The sequence below is a fragment of the Phaenicophaeus curvirostris genome, chromosome 10 (assembly GCF_032191515.1).
Source record: "Phaenicophaeus curvirostris isolate KB17595 chromosome 10, BPBGC_Pcur_1.0, whole genome shotgun sequence".
NCBI classification, from domain to species: domain Eukaryota; kingdom Metazoa; phylum Chordata; class Aves; order Cuculiformes; family Cuculidae; genus Phaenicophaeus; species Phaenicophaeus curvirostris.
The window spans coordinates 25,745,406-25,761,200 of NC_091401.1; the positions used below are offsets into that span (position 1 = coordinate 25,745,406).

Below are 15,795 nucleotides of genomic sequence, written 5' to 3' on the forward strand. Positions count from 1 at the left end.
TAAGGCTTTACCGGCATGTCTAACACCTGCAGCGCTCCAGCACTCCCCAAGGAAGGTTTTTACAGCAACTGTTTCAGAGTGGGAGAAGGTAACTGCTCAAAAACACATCCCTGCTGGCCAGCGTTACCCCAGCTGCCAGCAGGAGCGTTCCCTCACCAAGGGCAAGGATTAAGCCTTTGTGAGCTTTAGCTCTCAGGTGTTGCCAAGTTGTAAAAAGCTGCCCGAGCACCAAAACCCTCCCAGGGCAACCAGGACACGGCCAGAGCCCTCACACCTCTGCCCAGGTGTGGAGCTGGGCAAGGTGAACCCTCATGCTGGGCACGAGGATGCAGTTTAGGATGGATTAATGGTGACTGAAGTTTTATTTCTTGCCTGCGAGTGAAATAAAGAGGGAAGCTCACCTGCTAGCAGCGGTGCCGTGTTTCAGCTTCTCAATGAGCACAAAAGCTCACTGCTGGTTTCAGCTAAGGAACAGCCAGCGTTCAGGACATTTCTCACCTCAGCAAGGCAAGTTTTAATCCTCCAAGGTGGACTCTTTCTGGCTGCCTGGTATGGATGTTCACTGGGTGGCTTAGAACACAGAATCACAAGGTTGGAAAAGACCCACAGGATCATCTGCACACCAGTCACATAAAAAAACCACTTTATAACTAAGCAACAGAGATCTGGGGACTACAGGAATTCCCAGTTGGAACAGGACATCTAACCAGCCTTCTCAAACCCAAGAGCTGCTCCCAGCACTGTGAATGGTACATTACAACTTCTGATTCACCTGCTGCCATAACGAGACCAAACACAAGGATTTCATGGGTATCGGATCAAAGTCAAAACAAATCCACTGATGTCAAAGAAGGTCCACTGAAACCAAAATGAATATACTGAATTCAGAAGTCCGCTGGAGTCAAAACCAGCCCATTTAAGTCAAAACATTGAAGCCGACTAAAGTCAAAACCCACCCGCTAAATTTAAAGCAAATCCATTGCAGTTAAAAGATGTCCATAGAAGTCAAACCAAGTCCAATGAAGTCAAAAGAAGACCCACTGAAACCAAAACTAAGTGGACTAACAAGTCCATTGAAGTCCATGTAAGAAGCAACCTGCATCACATCTAGCTCTGTCAGGTTTTTAGTTCCCTTTGAATTATCAAGTCGTCCCCATCATTACAGATAAGACACTTGCCCAGAAAGCCCAACCAACCGTGTCAACTCTTCCACTCCTCTGAATTATCCCGTGTTTCAACTGCGTGAGAATAAACCCTTCCACTACTTTAGGCCACTCTCCTCACCAGCCGATGACCCAGATAAAACAAACCTGCAACACACAGGCACAGATCTATGAAAGGAGAAAATATAATCACTTTATTTTCAGCATACAGACTAAATCCCTCCATGAAATAAGATAGTGAGTGAGCATACTGGAATTAAACACTCTGCACTTACAAGCACCCACTTTTGCCGTGTCTGCTGAATCCATTATTTGCCATTCGGTGCTCACAGCTCTCCAGCACTGTTTCCAAAAGCAGGTGCAGTACTCCCAGGAGCAACACTCCATCCACTACAACTCAAAACGTGCTCCCAGTTTGTATACAAGTGCTACATTTTCCTTGAAATACTAGTTAGGTACAACACTATTTCATCATTTCAGCTCCCAAACTATGCCAGGTCTCTTCCCACCCTCACACCAAAGCAAGAATTACTTCTAAGAGGAGGTAAAATCAGCAAACTGTAGCGATACAGACTCTTTAGAGGTGCAGAACGATGTGATTTGCAGCATGGACAGCAAGACACAAACATGAGTTGCACGCAGGCGCATGCACAGCATCGCCCTCGCCACGGTGCATCTCCTTCCAGGTCACACAGGCGGAAAAAAAAAAAAGCCCTTCTCAACTTTAGCTGCCAGCAAAATCTGATTCCATGTGCTGTCCGTGGGCATGTTATTGCTTGTAGGAAATTGGAGTCAATTTGGACCTACACAGGGGATCTGTTTCCAAAGCACAAGGGCACCAGTGGCCCAAGCGGTTTCACAAACGATCGCTGAGCTGGTGTTTCCCACAGCCTCCACATCAGCGTTTGGCTACAACTCTGCTATTTTCAACACACATCGTCCCATCGCCTGGAAAACACAGTGTCATCCCCAACTCACGACCAGGCAGCGTAAGGAAGCGTCACAGTTGATTTTATAAAGTTCAGCCTGGTTGTCTCTGCTCGTTCACCTGAAAGGCAGGAGACTCGGGCTGAAACGGTGAAGGCCAGCAGCATCCGATCCTCTCAGCACCCAAACATTAACAGGAGAGGAGCTGACATCACTGCAGAGACATCTCACGTACCCAGCGGGATTTTCAGGCTGCCAAGGACCTACGTCACCAAGGTGAACCTGACCAAAGTGTTTAAGAACCCAGTCTTTACATCTTGCACCTCTAATTGAATGTGATGTTTACTGTGAGTGTCTGTAGGAGTAATAACAGCAGCTCTTGAGATTTCTTCCATGCAAACACCAACTGAGAGGCTCAACGCAAGCTGGCAGCGTAGATGGGACCACCAGCCCACCCTAGAGCTCCAGCTGGTCCCTGACAGCACCTCCCTAGCCCTTCTCTTTCAGCTACATCCTGCGACTTCACTTCCTTTGAGGATGCATCCAGACCATAACCTTGTTTTTCAGCCTCTCTCACTAACCCTGCTCTTCAAACAGTTCTGACTGCAAACGCTGTCCTTAACATAGCAAAGCATCATAAAATTGACAGATTATTTCCTGGCTATTGGTGCTGCAGCTGCAAGGCTACCTATAAAAACACACACCTAACGCTTTCGGCAGGGGATCCAGACCAGCTCTGTTCTCAAACAGCAGATCGGAGGAGGTGGGCTGCAGACTGCAAGGTCTCTGAGCTTCCCATACCACAAAGTGAGGTAGCAACAAGCAGCCTTCGAAAGAGCTTTGTCTCCATATTTTTCCCTAGTATTAAAATCCCTTTTCCACGTAATTTAGTCAGTGAACTAGAGGCTTCTCTGGAGCAGCGGAAGAAGAGAGATGGCAAATAAATAAACAAACGATAAGAAGAACTAGGCCAATAGTTTGCGAAGTTTTCCTTTTTGGTACCAGCACGGAGCACTGCTCGCTTTCAGGTGGAGAGAAATACAAAATACTTCAGTCCCTGTGAGCTTAAAGTCCGAGTGACTTCTGCACAATCTGCTTGGCAATTTTGTTAAATTGTTCTCTGTCTTCCCGCCACATCTTGGAGGCGTCTACATTGGCTCCACTTTCATCATTTGGCTCTGAAATGAGAGAGACCGAGAGGTAGGTATGGAGCAAGACCCTCACGTGTTTTCCATAGCACCTCTGCGCAGGCGTTTCCTTGGGGCTTTGGAACACTTCCCGTGCTCAGGAATACCGAAACACTGCTAAGAGAAATCCAGCGGCAGCTCTCGGCTTCCTGAACGGTTCCGATTTAACTGATCACAAGAGGATATCACAGCAAGGTTGGGTTTAGGTAAGAAACAAGTGGCAGAAGAGCCAGCCTTTCTTTTGCTTCCACTCTGGGCAGCAGAGCCCTGGCAAGCACATGGAGCACACAATGCGGCACCGCCAGCACCGTCCAGGGTTTCAGAACTGAACGCTGCTCCCTGCCAATGTTTTTTCTGGTTCTGCGGCTTTGCAGACACAAAGCCCTCCCGACCGGGCCACCCAAACAGGCTCTGTTATTCTCTGGGATGGCTTGTTCTATTAAAAAACAACAAAACAAGCCAAGGAAACCCATAGAATGCTTTCATTTCTGCAACATCTTTCATCAGAGGATTGCGGAATGCTTTACCAAGTCCATTAAGCCCCAGTGACTCTATTTTGCTCAGAGGTAAGCTGAAACATGGGATTTATCAGGTTTTTGCCAGCACACAGTGGGATGACTGTGACAGGATCACACAAGTCACTAACACAGAACGTACTCTGCCCCTTTCGCTTCACACACTGGTCCAAACCCAGTCCAGCTCATGGCAGACAGCTCAAATTTGTGTCTTTCTCAACAACACAAGGCTGCTGGCCTGCCCTCAGAAGCCAGCAGATGCACAGGTCACCTGGCTCGGTCAACTTGAGCTTACGCTGTCCGCAAGCCAGAGCTGAGAGCTTGCCAGCAGCCTGGAAGAAGCTGGTGATGTTTTAGACTAATTCTTCCAAAAGCCATGGGAAAACAGGAGGCAGAGAACAAGAGAGCCCAGGTGAGTCCCATGCTAACCAGTCTGAGTGAAGCTGCACCACAGACCAAGTTCTCGGAGGCCATGGGAAGCCCAGCAAGGTGCTGTTTGTCTGCACAGCTTCCCAACAGCAGTTACTACTCTGAAGCTAAAACAATTCCATCTAAGAACCTGCTGCTTCCTCTTTGATCAACTTTACTGCTTCTAAACCCTCTAAATTGTCTAAAACCTTTTATCATTCAAAGCCCATCCAGTTCCAAACCCCTACCATGGGCAGGGACACCTCCCACTGGCCCAGGCTGCTCCAAGCCTCATCCAGTCTGGGCTTCAACACCTCCAGGGACGGGGCAGTTCCCTGGACAACCTGTTCCAGGGTCTCCCCACCCTCATAGTGAAGAATTTCTTCCTAACATCTCATCTAAATCTTCCCCCTTCCAATTTAAAGCCATTCCTCCTTGCCCTGTCACTCCAGGCCCTTGGAAAAATCCCCTCCCCAGCTTTTCTGGAGCTCCTTTCAGCACTGGAAGCTACTCTAAGGTCTCCCTGGAGCCTTCTCTTCTCCAGGCTGAACAACCCCAACTCTCTCAGCCTGCCTGTTTTCAGTGCCTCTGTCTGTTAAGTGGGAAAGGATCCACCTTTCAGGGAGCTGCACAGGACAGAGCTGATCCACGGCCCTTGCTGGATCACCAGGGAACACCATTGAAAAGGCCACACAAAGTTTATCACCCTCCTGTCTTCTCAGGAAGCCTCTTCTGATCCAGAAATGGCAGAATGGGGTGGGTTCCCAGGGTGGCAAATAACCACAGAAACGGAAGGTGCTCAGGACCAGCTGTTCAAGCTTCTGCCGATAAAACCACAGTCCTCACCTGCCAGCATGCTCACAACCGACAGGAGGATCTTCTCCACACTCTGCACAGGACTCCACCGCTCAGCGCTGCTCTCATATCCCATGGGATCATCCCCAGGAGCATGAAGAATAGAGATGCAAACTCTCCCATCTGGGTAAACTGCACAAGAAGCACAGGGGTTGATTGTTACTCACTGGAAACACTTGGCCTCTCCAGATCTTGAGCACAGATGAATGTTTGGACTTGGCCTTTGTATGACTGAAGCTGAACCCAGTTCTAAATTTCCTCTTCCAAAGGCAAGAGGACACAAAATCTGAAAATCTAGCAAAAATGTCCTTTATGACAACCCTCCCCCAGGAGAAGCCTAATGGGAGTGCTCAGCTCATTTAATAACCAGGGACAGGCTGCATGGAAAAGATAAGAGATGCAACCTGGTGGAACAAGGCAAGGATTTATGCACAGACACAGCTCCAAGCAGAGAACCATTGGCAGTTGACCAGTGGCAGTCACACAGCAAAGAAGGCATGTTGGTGGCCTCCTCTGGACCATGACTGTTAAAAGAATTAAGCACACATGCTCCATTGCAGCCAGGAGGGAAAAGTGCTTTGTTATCAACAATCCAACTGATCTTGTTTTGACCTGTGGTGCAACTGGAAGAGTTCAGCCTGTTTTTGCTAATTTTGCTTAAAGCTCAGCTGCGTTAAAGCCCACAGAAACAAGACTGATGCCTTCCACTCCCACCTTCAGCGTCAGCAAAGCATCTACAGCAGCACAAGCTGCTGTCACAGCCGTCGGACTCCACTGACTTGGTAATGAGGCCACAGGAAGGTTAAAGTGGCAAAACAAAGTGAACAGAGTCGAGAACACGGCTTTAGCAACAGGGCCTAATTCTGCAGCCTCCAGAGGAATGACAACTTTAGTCCAGTACTTGCAAAGCTTCGGTTCCTTGGGTGACCAAACGTGTGCCATCACCAGGAGAACAAGACAAAACAGAAGAGGGAATGCCTGCTCGAAGCAGTTGTGCTCATTTCCAGTCCCTTCCATTCACCCAGCTCATAGCTGCACAAGCCTGGAAGACGTATCCACATCCCTTCCTGCAACCCTGGACCCAGGATCAGAGCTGGTCCAACCATAGCTCCGAGAGACAGAAGCAGCACGTGCTGAATCAGTGTTTCTTAAAGTCCAGAATGCTGTGGTGGAGCGTGTTTTGCTTGTCAGTGGCTCTGATGTTGTCGTGCCGTGCCTGGGCTGTGGCGACACAGTCATGGCAGCAAAGGTTGATTCCAGGAAGACAGATGCATCTTCCCACTTGTTCACTAAGCGCCCAGAGAAGTGGTGAAAAAGAGAAAGTGGCCCTAAGACAAAACAAAATCGCTGATAGCTGAGCACCCCCAGTGCAGACTTGAGCTTGAAGAGGGAGAGAACCTCCCTTGGAGAAAGCTCCCAGCGTTTCTGCTGCCGGAGTTTATTTTTAAGGTGCACAAGCATCCCACTCCCTTGTTCACCCCGCTGCGTCACTCACTGTTGGGATGGAACATCTCACACGTGAATCTCATCTTTGGAGGACTCAGCGGGTAGTCGAGTGGAAAGCTCAGGATAGCAGGGAACACGCCGTACTCGAAGCAGGTGTCTTCAGGACCCCTGGAAACAGATAAAAAGCTATTCACCAAAGTTTTACAGAGCGCTTTCAGCCTTGTCCAATGAGGCATCTCATGTTTGAGTTATATCATCATCTCCAGAAAACAAAGAGTTAACACACTCGTAGCCCACACCTCAAACTTAAATCCAAATACAGGGGTTTGAGAGCAAAGGGGGGAATCAAAGCTTGCACGCTAATTACTAGGAAGGTCACAACACTGCTTAATTAGCAGGGTGTGTCTGGATATAATTGGAGTATCTGGCTCCCAGGCATGTTCCGGGATTTGAGCGTCTGCACGTCAAGAGGAGGCAGAGGCAGGTGTGGGACTCGGGGCCTTTGAAGCTGCTGTGCAAGATAGAGTTGTCGCACGCTGCAGCTCCAACAGAACTTACAAAACCTCCAGAGCCTCAAACTGCCAGTATCGAGCACAACCACACGTAAACACTGTTTGCTATCTCATCAGAAACCCCCCAGCCATGTTTGGTACAAACAAAAACATCACGCGGGGACCGTAAATGCAGAAACAGGGTTTCTTCAGCTCACACCCCCTCGAGTACACGCAGGGAACAAACTGGCTTTGTCACTGTGCTTGTAGGAACATTTCCTTGTTGTGTTCATCTTTCAGTTCAAAGTGCAATCAGGTTGGGAATATAAAACCAACTATTTTAACCCCTCTACACAAAACATTTTTGGAAAGTGAGCACAAAAGTGTGTTAGACGTGATTTATTCCAACACGAGCAACCAGTTCTAACACAAACATGATCACCCCTGATTGGAAAGATCACAAAACAAGCCTTATCCCTAGAAATCTTTACCAAGGAAACCCTCTGTATTCAGTGAAAAGCCCTTCATACAAGACCGTATTGCTCAGGAAACAAGGTTTGGGAATATATTCATGCCTCCTCCTCCCAAATCCCATTCTCCATACCGGAAAGAACAGAAAAGTTGAAGGACTCCACGCTCCTGAGAGCCCACCTGGAGTCCTGTGCCCAATTCTGGAAACATCAACATAAGCAGGAGATGGAACTGTTGGAGCAGGTCCAGAGGAGGCCACAGAGATGATACAAAGGCTGGAGCACCTCCGCTATGGGGACAGCGTGAGAGAGTTGGGGTTGTTCAGCCTGGGGAAGAGAAGGCTCTGGGGAGACCTTAAAGCAGCTTCCAGTGCTGAAAGGGGCTCCAGGAAAGCTGGGGAGGGATCTTTTACAAGGGCCTGGAGTGACAGGATGAGGGAGAATGGCTTTAAATTGGAAGGGGGAAGTTAGATTAGACATTAGGAGGAATTTCTTCACACTGAGGGTGGGGAGGCCCTGGCCCAGGTTGCCCAGAGCAGGGGTGGCTGCCCCATCCCTGGAGGGGTTCCAGGCCAGGTTGGATGGGGCTTGGAGCCCCTGATCCAGTGGGAGGTGTCCCTGCCCATGGTAGGGGTGGAACTGGAAGGGCTTTAAGGTCCCTTCCAACCCAAGCCATTCCATGATTCTATGCCTTCCCACCGGGCTCCCCGCTCCTGCTGCTCACACTGCACTCTCAGCGCTGGATCTGTTCTGGTCACTTGGGGAGCATCAGAAATGTTCTGTCGCTCATGATACCATCAATACAGCCTGAACATTTCTATGCTTAACTTTTACCTTGCTGGAGGCAAAGATGCTGGAAATACAGATTATTTAGTGCCATTATGTTAAGAGGCATGGTTTTTATCTCTGAGACAAGTGCAGCAATCCGTGCAGCCTCGTCTTTGCTCTCTGTTTTTCTGTGCTCTAGTTCTATAGAAATCCAGCGAAGGAACAAAATGCATTGTTCTCTTCACTGTTACACTACTCGCCTTTTGCACTTTATCTGCCTAAAAATCGGAAGCCAACTTCACTTTAATTCCCTCAGCTGCCCTTCTTTCACTCCCAGCATCTCACACAGCTCATCTGAGATTACAAAACATTCAAGATTATCGCGGACAAATACAAACAAGTCCTTTCTGCTCTCCAACGCACGCAAACACTGCTGCTCAGGGAGTTTTGTAAAGAGATGAAAGTAACCAAGCATGTGTAGAGTAAACACGTTTCTATTATATCGCAGCTTCAGAATTTAGCAGATCTTAAAGTATAATTTCATTATGACACACACACACACACAACACAGAAACCAAAATTAAACCACCTCCGCCTCTCGTCCTGTGTTGACAAAGGCAAGAAGCTCACACTCAGCACTTTAAAAGCTTTAAAGTCTGCAAGTGGCTCACCTGTTGTTTAAGAATTTGTTGCGGGAAAACAGAAAATGTATTTTCTAGGTAATGAATCAAATCTAAAACTATTTCTGTATGTCCCCCATGCCTCATCCGCACAATCCCTGATACGGAAAAGCACCAATAGGAAGGATTTTCCTTTCATATTATCGTAGAACAGCTTGGCGTGGAAAGGATCTTAATGCCCACCCAGTTCCAAGCCCCCTGCCATAGGCAGGGACACCTCCCACTGGATCAGGGTGTTCAATAGGTGCATTAAATCCTCTGGGATTTCTGCAGTCCAGCTGTCTGCACTGAGGTTGGTACCTCACGAGGCAGGCGTTTCAGCAGCATTAACTACCCCACCTCTCCAGAAAGAGAACACATAAGACACTGCAAACAAAATCGCTGGTGTCAAGCAATAAACTGCCCCTTTCCACGCTAAGTGTTCATTTTTAAGGGACTCTGTTGATCTGTTCATCACAGGGTGAATCGCTGCACATAAGCTGAAGCATTTGCCAATCTTCCTACCCATCAGTAAACACCCAGCAGTGACCCAAACCTCCATGACCAAGGCCTAAAATAACTCAGAGGCCATGTAGAAGGATCACCCACGCAGCCAGCTTGTGTGGAATAAGCAACACAACACGGCGTGGGACGCATTTGTGTTGGTTACGTGCCTAACCAAGAGACAGAAATCTTGTTTTTCATTCCTAGACAACACACTCCACGCAAACCAAGGCAGGAAAACTCTGCCCCCCACGCCAGCTGGGAAACTCCTCAGTCAGCACTTGTGGTTGCAGGGAAAACATGCCTAGCAGGACAGGGTGAGCGTGGCCATGGCTACTGCCTGCCACCCTGCCGGTGTCCTCCAGGAACCCCAGCCCTGGCAGAAGGAAAAGAAACATTTGATCCAGTTAGACATGTCCCTACCCATAGCCAGGGGTGGAACTGGATGGGCTTCGAGGTCCCTTTCAACCCAAACCATTCTCTGGTTCTATAAAAGCATATCCCAGAGAAAAATTTCTGCCAAGTCCGCCAGTTACTGGTGCCGAACGTTGCTTACTAGAACAACAGCCATACAACAAATGATCTGTACAAAAAATAACCAATTGAGTCCTAGTGCTGCCTGTGCCACACAGTTTAAATTCCCAATGTAATTCCCTCTTTGGGTCAGAGAAGAAGTTCCCAGTCAAGGTCTGCAGAACTGATGTTGTTTTTTCACACTCTTGCTCTCCTAGAAGCTGATCCCAGCCTACGAGTGCTGATTTGTGATAGAAAACAATACACGAGTGCTGATTTGCGATAGAAAATGATATTAACTCACATAATCAAAGCTTCCCATTCGAAGAAGTTTTCTTCATTCATAGGACCTAGTAAGAAGAAAAAAAAAAACCCCAAAGCTCAGTGTTGCCTGAACACAGGGCTACAACGTCCCAGCGCACAACCCCCCCCGCAAGCTCCTCACCTGCTACGATCCCCTCTGGTGGGTTCAGGGTCAGCTCTGTGGAAACAGAAACACAAGGAAGGTTAACACGACCTGAACGCCCCAGCGTTGGGGTGGTCAAAGCTGGGCACAGAGGCCCCACCAGAAAACACACTGGGAGAAAGCCTCGAGGACACCATAGAAGGAAACTTCTGGCCGTGCTTTACTGGGCAAAACTCTGCATCCAGAAGGCCAGTGTTCCACTGAAACAGAACTTCCTCACACAAGATAGCTTTCTAGGCAAAATTATATAGCGTTTTGTGCTTTTTCATTGAATCATGGAATGGTTTGGGCTGGAAGGGACCTCTTTTCAGGCAGTTGTAGACAGTGATGAGGTCTCCCCTCAGCCTCCTCTTTTTCTGGCTAAACAGCCCCAGGTCCCTCAGCCACCTCTCAGAACCCTTGTTCTCCGGCCCCTTCCCCAGCTCCGTTCCCTTCTCTGGATGCGCTCCAGCCCCTCAATGTCCTCTTGGAGTGAGGGGCCCAAAACTGAACCCAGAATTCAAGATGCAGCCTCACCAATAATGAGTCCAGGGGAACAGTCCCTTCCCTGCTCCTGCTGGCCACATCGTCTCTGATACAGGCCTAGATGTTCTTGGCCTTTTTAACCACCTGGGCCACTGCTGGCTCATGTTCAGCTGCTGTCAACGAACACCCCCAGGTCCTTCTCTGTCAGGCAGTTTTCCAGCCACTCCTCTCCAAGCCTGGAGCTGCGCGGGGCTGTTGTGACCCAAGTGCAGGACCCAGCACCTGGCCTTGTTGAACCTCATGCCACTGGTCTCAGTCCATGGAATGAGTCTGGGCAGATCCCTCTGAAGAGCCTCCATACCCTCAAGCAGATCGATACTTCTGCCCATCTTAGTGTTATCCACAAACTTAATAAGGGCACACTCAAGCCATTCATCTAATCATGGATAAAGACATGATGTTTTCAGAGGGAGATGACAAGCCTGGGAACTCCTAGGATCTTGTCTATCTTATGGCTCTCTCTATTAAGTAAATCCCTCTGATATTCCCCACGACTTCCCTAGAAACACCTGGCAGCCTTTGTGCCTTCCTGCCACAGCTCTCAATGCCAAGGAAAACTGGGGTGACGGGAAGCAAGAGCCAAGTACCCCCAAGCAAAGGGTCTTTATGAGGATGGAGATGGAATTCACCACTTCACTTTGCTCAAGGAGAGGCAGGCAGGGAGGGAGGGAGGGAAGGAAGGAAGGAGTCAGGCAGGCAGGGAGGGAGGGAAGAAAGGAAGGAAGGAGGCAGGCAGGGAAGGAAGGAGGCAGGCAGGGAGGAAAGGAAGGAAGGAGGCAGGCAGGGAGGGAAGGAAGGAAGGAGGCAGGCAGGCAGGGAGGGAAGGAGGCAGGCAGGGAGGGAAGGGAAGGAAGGAGGCAGGCAGGGAGGGAAGGGAAGGAAGGAGGCAGGCAGGGAGGGAAGGAAGGAGGCAGGCAGGGAAGGGAAGGAAGGAGGCAGGCAGGGAAGGGAAGGAAGGAGGCAGGCAGGGAGGGAAGGGAAGGAGGCAGGCAGGGAGGGAAGGAAGGAGGGAGGCAGGCAGGGAGGGAAGGAGGCAGGCAGGGAGGGAAGGAGGCAGGCAGGGAGGGAAGGAGGCAGGCAGGGAGGGAAGGAGGCAGGCAGGGAGGGAAGGAGGCAGGCAGGGAGGGAAGGAGGCAGGCAGGGAGGGAAGGAGGCAGGCAGGGAGGGAAGGAGGCAGGCAGGGAGGGAAGGAGGCAGGCAGGGAGGGAAGGAGGCAGGCAGGGAGGGAAGGAGGCAGGCAGGGAGGGAAGGAGGCAGGCAGGGAGGGAAGGAGGCAGGCAGGGAGGGAAGGAGGCAGGCAGGGAGGGAAGGAGGCAGGCAGGGAGGGAAGGAGGCAGGCAGGGAGGGAAGGAGGCAGGCAGGGAGGGAAGGAGGCAGGCAGGGAGGGAAGGAGGCAGGCAGGGAGGGAAGGAGGCAGGCAGGGAGGGAAGGAGGCAGGCAGGGAGGGAAGGAGGCAGGCAGGGAGGGAAGGAGGCAGGCAGGGAGGGAAGGAGGCAGGCAGGGAGGGAAGGAGGCAGGCAGGGAGGGAAGGAGGCAGGCAGGGAGGGAAGGAGGCAGGCAGGGAGGGAAGGAGGCAGGCAGGGAGGGAAGGAGGCAGGCAGGGAGGGAAGGAGGCAGGCAGGGAGGGAAGGGAAGGAAGGAGGCAGGCAGGGAGGGAAGGGAAGGAAGGAGGCAGGCAGGGAGGGAAGGGAAGGAAGGAGGCAGGCAGGGAGGGAAGGGAAGGAAGGAGGCAGGCAGGCAGGGAAGGAAGGAAGGAGGCAGGCAGGCAGGGAAGGAAGGAGGCAGGCAGGCAGGGAAGGAAGGAGGCAGGCAGGCAGGGAAGGAAGGAGGCAGGCAGGCAGGGAAGGAAGGAAGGAGGCAGGCAGGGAAGGAAGGAAGGAGGCAGGCAGGGAAGGAAGGAAGGAGGCAGGCAGGGAAGGGAAGGAAGGAGGCAGGCAGGGAGGGAAGGGAAGGAAGGAGGCAGGCAGGCAGGGAAGGGAAGGAGGCAGGCCCACGGCCTGGCCCGCCCCGCCGCCACCTCACCCACACCCGACCCGCGGCCTCCCGCCCTCCTAGGCTTGAAGAAGGAGTCAACCACCAGGGATAGCGCGGGGGAAGGAACCCAGGAGCGCCCGATGCCGCCGCCGCCCCCGGACTCACGCTTGTACTCGGCCATCAGCCGCTTCAGCGCCGTCCCCGCCATGGCGCGGCCCCGCCGCCGCTTCCGGGTGCCGGCCGCTCCGCCCGCTCCTCTCTATGGTGCCCGCCCGGTGCCGGCCGCTCCGCCCGCTCCTCTCTATGGTGCCCGCCCGAGCCGCGCATGCGCAGAGTGGCTTGGGTTGGAAGGGACCTCAAAGCCCATCCAGTGCCACCCCTGCCATGGGCAGGGACACCTCCCACGGGATCAGGGGCTCCAAGCCCCATCCAGCCTGGCCTTGAACCCCTCCAGGGATGGGGAAGCGGCTGAAAGACCTGGGGTTGTTTAGCCTGGAGCAAAGGAGGCTGAAGGGAGACCTCATTGCTCTCTGCAACTACCTGAAAGGAGGTTGTGGAGAGGAGGGAGCTGGGCTCTTCTCCCAAGTGACAGGTGATAGAACAAGAGGGAATGGCCTCAAGCTCCACCAGGGGACCTTCAGATTGGGCATTAGGAAAACCTTCACTGAAAGGGTTGGGAGGTGGTGGAGTCCCCACCCCTGGAAGGGTTTAACAGATGGAGAAGGTGCTCCATCAGATGCTTTAACAGATGGAGGAGGCTGGACTAGATCTCAAAGGTCCTTTCCAACCTAGGGATTCTATGACTCTATGATTCCCAGCAGGGAGGAGGTGATAGAACACGGCCAGTCACCAGGAAAGGCAGACACTGATCCCACCGAGCAGCAGCTCTTCGGGAATATCCACCTGGAACAGCCCCCGCAGCTGGCGCAGAATTCAAACCCATCTCACCAACATGTTTAAGTTCCAGATGTTGGGGAGCAGGCGAGCAGGCAGTTATTGTTCCAAACACGTGCACACTCATCTTTTCCTTCGCTCCCAACAGCCGAGCATGTGGAAAGGCTTTTCCCCTCACTTAGAGGTAACATTTCTCTACAACAAACAAGTATGAAAGAGAAAGCTGATGCGCACGCTACCAGTTCCCGCTGCAGGAGATGGCGAGGTGCAAAAGGCAGCAGGAGCGAGAGGCTGGATTCTTCCTGTCACATGCTGGAGCTGCAGGGATGGGTTCCTCTTCCTGTAGGTTTGCGAAGCAAAATCCTTGCTGTGCTGCCAGGAGCATCAGCTTTCGGAGCGGCTGCTCCGCTAACTCTTGTTTAGACAATAATTCAGGACAACTCTCAATTCTGCATTAAAAAAGTATATTTCAGATGACTTCATCATACCATGACAAAGCACAGGTAAATCCACAAGGTTTCAAACTCCAAATCCCTACCAAGCGTCGTATGCGCATGTACATGCTGCGTGTCGTAGGTGGAACGCTTCGGAAGCCTTTGCACCACGTGCTAAAAGCTGCAAATCAGCACCTCTCTTCCTTCTCCTGGGCAAACCTGAAAAGGAAATCTTGACACTCACAGCTGGCATGGGAATAGATGGAACTATTTACATGATTAGAATCGAACAGAGGCAAGACAAGAGCCAGGAATGAACACCCCGTGTCCCAACACGCGGATAAAGATTTAGGCCACAGGTTTATAGTAAAAAAAAACCAAAAAAACAAAAAAACAAAACAACAAACCAACAGAAAAATTAACTAGAGACATCGTGTATCACTTAATCGGAACGGAAATCAAATCAGGCCAATTCCAGACACAATCCCTGCAGATCCTGTTGGACTTTGCACACGCAGCACAGCATGGATAACAAGCAATTCTGGTAAACGTCCTCTAAGGTTGAGAACAATCCATGTGATCGGCATGTTCGTTTGTTTACTTTTTGTGGCAAATCCAAGGATAGATGAGAGAGTGAGGTGGGATGAGGACCCTTAAATTCCTCTTCTCCAAAGGATGGCATGTCTTAGCACACTCCCCCCGTCTGCTGTTGGAATACATCAATGGTGTCTTCATCTTCCATCTCCAGCTATCAGAGGAACACGGGGAAAAATAGGACTTGGAGTTATACCTCCCACTGGCTCCAAGCCCCATCCAGCCTGGCCTTGAACACTTCCAGGGATGGAGCAGCCACCCCTGCTCTGGGCAACCTGTTCCAGGGCCTCTCCACCCTCACAGGAAAACATTTCTCCCTAAGATCTCATCTCAATCTCCCCTCTTGCAGCTGAAAACCCTTCCCCCTTGTCCTATCCCTGCCCTCTCTGATCAAGAGCCCCTTCCCAGTTTTCCCGGAGCCCCTTTCAGCACTGGAAGCTGCCACGGCCTCAGCTCTCAACCAGCTGATGCAGAAGTGGGACAGAGCCGAAACCACGAGCGCTTCCCAGGGTTTCCCTCAACAAGAGCAATCCAGGGCCAGCTTCCTCACCACCCGTGCTCCTATTTCCCTACCCCAGAAACAGTAAAAATATCCAAAGGGAGAAATCATGTAGGAACGGTGTGTTCTGTACCTGTGCAGGAGTGTCTGCTTCGTTAATCGGCTGTCCGTCAAACCGGAATCGGATCTGCCTCATCGACAAGCCCTGCAAATAAAAAGGAACCAACAGTGAGAAACCTTGCTGTGGGCTTTGAATCCAAACCTAACATTTAAAGATTACCATCAGAACAAACACTGACAAAATTGAGACTGGAAAGATTTAACCACGCAGGAAGCCTAATGCTAGTTGGAAAAGTATCTGTATGTTAAGTTGACTCAAAGCAAAAGATTTAACATCCCCAGCCCCTAAAGGTGCTGTTTTGCGTGATCAGCTATCAGCTCCCACTGCCCCTGGCCAGGACAAGCTTTCACATCTGCTCCTGCTTCTGGTGCTTTGTATTCCT

General features: G+C 51.0%; 2 protein-coding genes across 3 annotated transcripts in view; both read right to left on the bottom strand.

The window, feature by feature from the left end:
- Nucleotides 1–1,330: 1,330 nt before the first annotated feature.
- On the bottom strand, nt 1,331–13,908 carry UBE2G2 (ubiquitin conjugating enzyme E2 G2). Of its 2 annotated transcripts, none has more exons than XM_069865298.1 (6): nt 13,820–13,908; nt 10,352–10,387; nt 10,211–10,256; nt 6,551–6,669; nt 5,047–5,187; nt 1,331–3,268 (listed from the first exon to the last, which is right to left on the bottom strand). In XM_069865298.1, the coding sequence occupies exons 1-6, from the start codon at nt 13,890–13,892 to the stop codon at nt 3,156–3,158; spliced, it is 528 nt and encodes a 175-aa protein (XP_069721399.1). In that variant the 5' UTR covers nt 13,893–13,908; the 3' UTR covers nt 1,331–3,155. The 2 variants fall into 2 exon arrangements, with proteins under 2 accessions (XP_069721399.1, XP_069721400.1); XM_069865299.1 differs by lacking the exon at nt 13,820–13,908 and adding an exon at nt 13,037–13,109.
- A 304-nt stretch (nt 13,909–14,212) lies between these two features.
- The window catches only part of SUMO3 (small ubiquitin like modifier 3), a 3,407-nt gene continuing 1,824 nt past the window's right edge, over nt 14,213–15,795 (bottom strand). The window contains exons 3-4 of the mRNA XM_069865302.1: nt 15,426–15,497; nt 14,213–14,947 (exon numbers count right to left, since the gene is read on the bottom strand). Of these exons, the coding sequence (XP_069721403.1) occupies nt 14,885–14,947; nt 15,426–15,497 (135 nt within the window). The 3' untranslated portion in view covers nt 14,213–14,884. The remainder of the gene's footprint in view (nt 14,948–15,425; nt 15,498–15,795) is intronic.

Bases quoted from the DNA above. Each gene is read 5' to 3' on its own strand.
- UBE2G2 (XM_069865298.1), bottom strand. From the start codon at position 13,892: ATGAGTGTGCACGTGTTTGGAACAATAACTGCCTGCTCGCCTGCTCCC. The intron at 10,388-13,819 runs GTGAGATGGGTT...CTGTTTCCACAG, and splicing joins TCTGGAACTTAAACATGTTG to AGCTGACCCTGAACCCACCA. The intron at 6,670-10,210 runs GTGAGTTAATAT...ATCTGTTTCCAG, and splicing joins GAATGGGAAGCTTTGATTAT to GGGTCCTGAAGACACCTGCT.